The 7,850-nt window shown below is 42.4% G+C and overlaps 2 protein-coding genes across 8 annotated transcripts in view; one reads left to right on the top strand and one right to left on the bottom strand.

The window, feature by feature from the left end:
* tp53bp1 (tumor protein p53 binding protein, 1) overlaps window positions 1-3,055 on the top strand; it is a 41,664-nt gene extending 38,609 nt beyond the window's left edge. For all 7 annotated transcript variants that reach the window (XM_017438473.3, XM_037979786.1, XM_025002049.2 and 4 more), the window contains 3 exons: window positions 1,835-2,031; window positions 2,520-2,656; window positions 2,739-3,055. In XM_017438473.3, the coding sequence (XP_017293962.1) occupies window positions 1,835-2,031; window positions 2,520-2,656; window positions 2,739-2,926 (522 nt within the window). In that variant the 3' untranslated portion in view covers window positions 2,927-3,055. The remainder of the gene's footprint in view (window positions 1-1,834; window positions 2,032-2,519; window positions 2,657-2,738) is intronic.
* Window positions 3,056-3,064: 9 nt separating this feature from the next.
* Window positions 3,065-7,850, bottom strand: part of tubgcp4 (tubulin, gamma complex associated protein 4) — a 13,426-nt gene continuing 8,640 nt past the window's right edge. Inside the window, exons 8-18 of the mRNA XM_017438480.3 lie at window positions 6,954-7,119; window positions 6,741-6,865; window positions 6,597-6,647; window positions 6,010-6,115; window positions 5,766-5,873; window positions 5,436-5,580; window positions 5,149-5,326; window positions 4,573-4,707; window positions 4,377-4,493; window positions 4,159-4,298; window positions 3,065-4,074 (exon numbers count right to left, since the gene is read on the bottom strand). Of these exons, the coding sequence (XP_017293969.1) occupies window positions 4,068-4,074; window positions 4,159-4,298; window positions 4,377-4,493; window positions 4,573-4,707; window positions 5,149-5,326; window positions 5,436-5,580; window positions 5,766-5,873; window positions 6,010-6,115; window positions 6,597-6,647; window positions 6,741-6,865; window positions 6,954-7,119 (1,278 nt within the window). The 3' untranslated portion in view covers window positions 3,065-4,067. The remainder of the gene's footprint in view (window positions 4,075-4,158; window positions 4,299-4,376; window positions 4,494-4,572; window positions 4,708-5,148; window positions 5,327-5,435; window positions 5,581-5,765; window positions 5,874-6,009; window positions 6,116-6,596; window positions 6,648-6,740; window positions 6,866-6,953; window positions 7,120-7,850) is intronic.

Genomic DNA, 7,850 nt, shown 5'->3' with positions numbered 1-7,850 from the left:
CATATCTAAGCATGAGCTAAGACAGTCAAAAATAGTAGCTAAACTAAACAGATCTAAACATGACTAAATGTACAGAACTAAACTAAGTGTACAGGAAGATAAAGCTAAACTAAACAGTACCGAATTTCAGGGACATCAAACCGCTTTGAAATGGCCTTGTAACCTTTTCCTTCAGCATGGGCATTCACAAGACGTTGTCATAAGTCCTTACTGAGCTCCTTCTTCTTTGCCATGATAACAGCAAATTGTGAATGACCAAAGACTTTGCCTCAATTTATACTCGTCTGGAAGGATGCTTTTTTTTTTTCTTGCAAGAAGCTTGTGGACACATACAAGAATCGTCTCGAAGCAGTCATAAAAAACAATGGCTACACTATTGACTATTAAAGAAAGACATTGGACCAGGGTATGAATAATTTTGAACATGGCTTTTTTGTAAGCTAATTTATGATATACTCATGAAATGAAAAAGTTTCTTGAATTATGTTTTGATGTCACTCTCTAAGTTGTTGTTCATTCAGCAATCATAGACAAACTTGGAAAAAGCATTAATTTCTTCACAAAAATAAAGAATATCACAAAAATGAACAGGGGTATGAATCATTTTGAGGACAACTGTAAATGCTGACACAGGCGAACCAGCTCTGCTAGAGCACCGAAATCGTCCATTTTGAATGGAGTGCAGTGCGCAGTCCGCACAAAGTTACAAAAATTGGGAGGTGTAAGACGATGCGCCTCGAAAATGGACCATTCATTGACAATACGTCTTATAATCCAGTGCGCCCTATAGTGTGGAAAATATGGTATTAAAAATTTGAGATATTGAGCTTAATTTAATGTAGTTGTAGCTCTCTCTGAGCACTCCTCACATACATATGAGATTGTGCCTAAAGGATTAATAAGTTTTATCCAAAGCGACTACAGCTCTGTCATTTCTCAACACAACGTGATCTTAGTTTAAAACTCTGGCATGACAGGCGGCAGGCGATATGCATTCCTTCAAGGACTGCTAGACTTAAAGGTACTCATTGGAAGTTATGAAGACCAGTCTAAATTAAAATCCATAAAGTACAATATTTGGTGTTCAGGGACCTGCTGCACAATATTTTTCTCATATCGATGGTTAATGTGTCCTTAAATAAAAGTTTGTGACCAGATGCCAGCCACCACGTGTTCGCTTGCCTACAGAAACAACTAGTGACTAAGAATAGGTCAAACGTTAAACTTGCCGGCCTTATTTGTTTACCTACACAGACTACCATCAGTCTAATGGAGTTCAACTCAAGTTTCTACGTGGTTTTCAGTGGATTCAGCCGAGTGCTTTGTTTACATTGAGTGTGGACCTGCATTTCAGAATTGCTTTTTAGTATAACTCTTTCAAACTGCACCATTTGATGAAGTTCAGGATAACCATTTTTATATCTGATTTCATAATTTGCAAGAAATACCTTCAATTTAAATTTTGCTATTTTTTTAGCTGTTACCAAGTGATATCTCATGAGATTGTGCACATCCACGACTGTAACTCATTTCTCATAAGATGATCTTAGCCTAAAATTCTGGCATGATCGGCAGCGGGTGATATCCATTCCTTCATGGAGTGCAAGGCCCTTTTTAAATAACTGTTTTGGATAGTGTGTCACTTTCATTCAGCTCTTCTAAAACGACAAAGGAGGAGGTTACGGTATACTATCCAAAGGTTTTCAGTCATAAATCATTTGAGTGCGAAAGATATGAAAGAAGACTTTTTATGTAGTCATCAATGGAAACATTTACTTTGTTCAAAGTACTTGTCACTCCTAATCCTGTTTCCTTTTTTTTTCTTCATCCTCAGTGTAAGGCAGCATACCAGAGCCTGCTGATTGCAGACCAGCACTGCCGTACCAGGAAGTACCTGCTGTGTTTGGCCAGCGGCGTGCCGTGCGTGTCTCATATCTGGGTGCGAGACTGCTGCAAGGAAAACAAGCTGCTGAACTACAGGAACTACCTGCTGCCGGCTGGCGTGGGACCGGACGATGCCATAGTAGAATGGTGAGAAGAAGCATCATCGCTGTGCAATGACTTTTCCTTTTTATATGCCCATCGTAAGACTGGTATTATGGTATGGTGCCGCCTGTCTGGACAGTTTTTTGTCCATGCTCTAATTCTCCAACTATGTAACTGTACAGCTGGACACCTCATGGGTCACAGATGATCCCCATTGATTTCAAGGTCTCAGGTGACCCTTTTGTGAAAACCTTGTCTTGTGCTCTAACTCTGCAGCCATGTAACATAGGAATGTCTAAGTGCATAGCTGGATCCCTCGTGTGTTGGCGATGATCCTTGTGACTGCTTTGTTAAAACCTTGTCTGTGTTCCAGCTTCACGTCCCAGTAACAGAAATGTCTCTAGACATTTGTTCCCTAGATTGTGCCTACCAACGTGTGTAATATGTACTGTTTGTGGTACTCTTATTATTTGATTGATATGATTGGTTTCCCTTGCTTTATCAGAGCTCAGAACATGTTTTTCTCCTTTCAGGCATCCCCGCTCCAGCCCGTTCAAGACGCTACGTGTCCTCCTGGCATTTGAGAAGCCAGCCGAACTTTGGGCCCAGCTGATGACCATGGGTGGAGCTTCTTCTGTCCGACACTTCCAGGCAGACAAGGACAGCCCAGGTACATGATCCACCACCTCACAAACTAACCAAATACCCTCTAAAAACTTCAATAACAGTTTGTTCTTCTCCCCCTTGTGTAGACATTCCTACTGGAAAGTACGATGTGGTGGTGACAGACCATGCCTGTCCACCACTGCTAGAGAAAAATGTGACGTCGCAGGAAATCCCGCTGGTGTCTCCTGAGTGGCTCATTCAGAGTCTGATCTGTGGCGAGCGCCTCGACTTCCTCAGCAGGCCTCAGTACCATCACGACTCTTCCTCCTCATAATCCAACTCATGCTCCAAATGCCTTCGACCGAGCTCAGTGTTCAGCGTTCGTTCTGTTGCATGCCTCTGCTGTATATAACCTGTCTGTTTTTATGGAATAATAAACTGTGACTTGTTTCATTTTAATACACTCAGCTTTATTTTCTCCACAGGAAATGCTTCATGTAACATGATTTCCTATATTTACACTTTATACAAAATGATTAAGTCAAAGTCAAGCTCTAAGGAATGCCAAACTTTAGCTGCACAAAGAAGTTGAAATATTTGTTTCTGCCTTCATGTAAAAAAACAAAGGAGATCATTTTTATATTGTTCACAACTTATTACAAATTATTTTGTTTTTCGATTAATTTTGCTACCTCAAGATGATTTGTGCCATTTTTGAATCTGATATTATACTCAAAAGGAGCAGTGGATAGATAAAAAAAAGGAAAAAAGTTGTTTAAGTCACTGTACAATATTTACATTTTCTGTTTTTTAAAGATGAATATGGCCAAGACTTGATGACATGTAAGAATAACCAGAAAAATCCAAAATAATCCTGGAAATCTTTGTGTTTGAGTCTTGGCTCTGCTCAAACAAGCCATTGGCTCTTAAGACCAATGGCTCAGAAAAAAGCTATTTTTTTTAACTGAGATAATTCACAGTTTTCTGCAACAGTTAGATATTAATAATTCATAACCTTTCCACAAAACTCCTTTTCAGAAGACCTAAACTATCACTTTAACCACTGAAATAAAAAGGTGTTCTTTGAACTAAATAAGGCAACAAAACCAGAATAGCTGCTTTAACTTAATGAAGAGTTCAGATTGATCTAATGGGGCACTTTCCAAAAAGTTTTACTTTTTTCTGATGAATTTTCTCATGTCACAGAATTGAAATGAAATAAAAAAAATCCCAATGGAGTTGGGATTTAGTTAACTTAGGTGCTATTAGCCTAAAAATCTCCCCTTTGAACAACATATTTGATAACCTCTGCACATATCTGGAGTAAATACGTGCATTAAGTATTCAGTACCTTTTTATACCTAAAGATACTTTGAGCAGACATACAGCAGTATGTTGTTTAACTAAGTGAAGCTTCTTCAGTCCAGTTTGAGAGTTTCTCACCGATGAAAGAATCCTAATCCTTTGTGCTCTTCTTACACACTAAAAAGGAAAAACATCTCACTTGATTAATTAAAACAGAATCACTGTGGAGTTAATGCTGTGTGAGTGTAATCTGTGACCTACCCGCCCAAAGTGCCACCAGCTTGTGTGTAGTATTTGTTGTAGTCCAAACGCAGCAACAGCTGAGCTAGATCCGAGTTGATCTGATGGTTCCTCACACTCGAAAGGATTTTAAACAGCAAGGACGACTGGCGCCTAAACCCCTAAAACGTCATGGTGTTAGCTCCAAAATACAAATCTTTAGACTACAACTAATGAAACGCGCTCGGCCGGTCCGTTACCTTCACCAGCAGGTCCAGCTGACTGGTTCCTCTTTCATCCAGTGACGCCACGTTCTGACTGACCAGAGAGCAGAAGTTCTGACACAGCTCCAGGATCTCGTTCAGGCAGTGGAACACCTGAGGACACGGGGTATTCTCATCAAGACTCGAAGATGAGCTTTAGCAGAAAACAATGGGCTCTCTAAGCGAGTTCTACCGGCTTCAGGAGGATGAAGGACTGGGCAAGCAGGTTGCTGAGGAAGTGGTCGTGGGCCAGTCGGATGCTCTCAAAGTCTCTGGTGGAGTTGATCTGCTGGAGCAGCTGAGAGAACTGAGACTCCAGAACGTCCACCTGGAGACGCACAGGAAGACAACAAACAGGTCGAGTGAGGAAAAATTGGAATTGTTCATGATTATTATAAAACCACATCTGAAGCAGGAACTGCAAAAACTCATGTTGGCACAACCCTTGTTCAACCCAAATGTCCAAGAGCCTTTTAAATGCCTGTATAATGTATAGGTTTATAGGCCACTTTTGGGTTTTCAGAGGTCAGCTGGTTGTGGCAGCCATCTTGAATCGGGTAGACTCCAAATGTTAATCAGTTATAGTTATACATCTGTGTGTAAATTTAATTAATGTCGGAGTCAAAAAATGACACATTCTGAACAGCTTTATTTAATCTACTGACAATGATGTGAGGAGCTATAAAGTTTTGGTTTAAAATAAGACAAATTGCATTGTGTTTTTAGAAGCACTCCTCCTTTCGTCTGTATGTCTGCCCAGTTCTGGTACCTGTAAGTAGTACTGCAGGTTGTCGATCAGGAACGCCATGTGGTTCCGGAGTCTCCACTTCACAGCGTCTGTCTGGCCAGACTTCAGGCGCTTCCTCTGCATCTGCAGAGCCCAGCAGTGCTGCAGCTGCGACTGCACCTGTCGCACACTCAGCAGGTACCTGAACACCACGTTGTACCTGAATGCCACGGGAGGGGGAGGGGGAGGAGGAGGAGCAAACAGGATGTGACGATGGTCATCAGACATGCTTCACATAAACACAGATAACGAGCTAAACTGCCACACACTTCTCCAGGACAGCCGGAGTGAAGAGGATGTGCAGTGGCCACTGGACCTTGTAGATGAGTCCGAGGGCCGCCCAGCCAGTGGGAGGAAGCTCACGAGGAGACGTGTCCTGGGGAGGGGTGGCTCCGTCTCTTGGGCCTGACACTTCTACAAAGAAAAACAGTAAAGAAAATTGTCAACAAAACATTCCATAATAGCAGAGCTATAATCAGTTTCACCAATAAATCACAGATATATAATATGAGCGTAATGCCTGTCCACACATCAGGATTTTTGCAGGTTTTTCTCCGTCATCCAGCTAAATAAACGCCGTAGAATGAATACGAGTGAACCTTTGCTGTCTTTGCCCTGGTAATCCACCGTGAGGTGCAGCAGAGGCAGGAGGTTGTCATCATCCAGCAGCACCTTGTGAGCCGCCTGCTGGAAGGCCACGTTGACATCTGTGAGGAGATAAAAGTTTCAGCATGTGGAAAACCTCAAACACAAAGTGAAACTCTTGAATTCAAACACATTGCAATCATGATTGCAATCCTGACGAAGGCTGCGGACAAAACTGCTTCTGAGTTTCTAACTTACCGTGCTCGGTGACTGCTGTTGGAGGCGTCTTCAGCATGTGCTGCGCGAGGTCAATGAAAACCTGATAGAGCTCCCCTCGACCCAACAAGTAGAAGTCTTTAATGATCTGGAAGAGACTCAAAATGTCAGCGCAGCTCATGCTGCAAGGAATATTGCTTGAGACCAAAATCTTAACTAGAAAAATTGCGATTTCCGTTGCTGCTGAAATCAGCTGAACAAGGTGAAACAGTTGTTAACGCTAAAAGACACAAAAGACTAAAAGGAAGCAGCAAAAGTCTGGCTAAAAGTAGTAAAAAGGCTTGCTAAAACAAGACAGCTTAAGGGGAGCTAAAAGCAGCATAAGAAAACAAAAACAGAGCAAGTTCGCTAAAGCAGAACAATGTTTTAGAAGGAACTGAAGTGATCTCAATGTATTTCTATTCTACAGGGTAAAAATTTGGAAATAAAATTTCCCATCTACTTAATGAGCTGTCTGTTTTGATATATAACCGGCTAAAATGGTACAAAGTAGCAAAATAGCAAAAACACAGAGATATAAAAAGCAAAACAGTACAAGAATAGTGTGAATCCTGCCTCAGCATTCCCACCTTGAGCTGTTCGAGCAAATCTGCCTCCTCCACCATCAGCGTCCACAGATGCTGCAGGTCAAAAGGAAAGGAGACTGAAGTTTGCAGCGTTGTCCCCGACAGCTCACTTCGAGTGTGGTGTGATGTGATACTATCTGAGCTCACCTCTGCCACTGTGCTTCTGATCCGATCAATCAGATTTTCAAAGTCCACCAGGCTGAACAGAGGCTGCTGTTTGAGTCTGTGCAGCTCAGCAGCAAACAGGTCCTCCTGGTGCTTTAATATGGAGCCTGAAACAAAAAAGAAGACGAGCCTGTTTCAGCGGCACATATCAGGAGGTACTATTGCGATGCTTCATGTGGATCTTCAGGTCAGTACCGGCTCTGGACGGGCTGTGGTTGTGGTTTTCAAACATCTGAACGGACTCTCCTACGAAGAGAATCTTCTCAGCCACTCGGACGGGGATGTAGGATGGCAGCATCTCTGTCCGCAAAGAGAACTGCTGCAGAGACGGAGCCAACATGTTCTCCTCTTCAATCAGCCTCTGGCCAACAACAGAGACAGACGCATTTAAGACCCATTGCACAAACACGCTCTGAGCTCTTGTCCTTTGCTTCATGAAGGTCTTTTTCACAGTGGACAGAAAACATGTACACACCTCTGTTAAAATGCCAGTTTTTTCCCTAATCATTTCAAAACATTTTCCACACACTGACCTGGTAATATCTGCCCACTCTTTCTTGCTGAAGTCTGTCAGATCGTGAGGGCATCTCTGGTGCACAGCCCTCTTCATGTCAGCCCCCAAACGTTCTGTCAATGTTACATCTCAGCTGATATTCCAAATCTTTAATTTCCTTTTGATGAAGCTTTTCTTTTGCTGCTCAGGGTTACTGCCATTTTGAAAAATGAAATTCTTTTTCATCTTCAGCTTTCTAGCAGACACCTAAAGATTTCAGACTACAAGAATCCGGTGTTTAAAACAGTTTATAACTCCATCCAGCTTGACTAAAACCCCAGTTCCAGCAGCAGTAAACCAACCCAACATCATGATACTGCCACCACCATACCCACCATTTCACTTGTCTTGTTCCTGCACCAAATAGATCTTTTTGGATCTATTTGGGGTCTCCCACCTTATCGTGGTGGAGGGGTTTGAGTGTCCCAATGATCCTAGGAGCTATGCTGTCAGGGGCTTCATGCCCCTAGTAGGGTCACCCAAGGCAGACAGGTCCTAGGTGAGGGGCCAGACGAAGTGCAGCCCAAAGACCCCTTATG

Source organism: Kryptolebias marmoratus, linkage group LG15 (genome assembly GCF_001649575.2).
Source record: "Kryptolebias marmoratus isolate JLee-2015 linkage group LG15, ASM164957v2, whole genome shotgun sequence".
Lineage (NCBI taxonomy): Eukaryota > Metazoa > Chordata > Actinopteri > Cyprinodontiformes > Rivulidae > Kryptolebias > Kryptolebias marmoratus.
The sequence above is the reverse complement of the archived record's forward strand: the minus strand, read 5'-3'. Positions and strand labels throughout refer to the sequence as shown.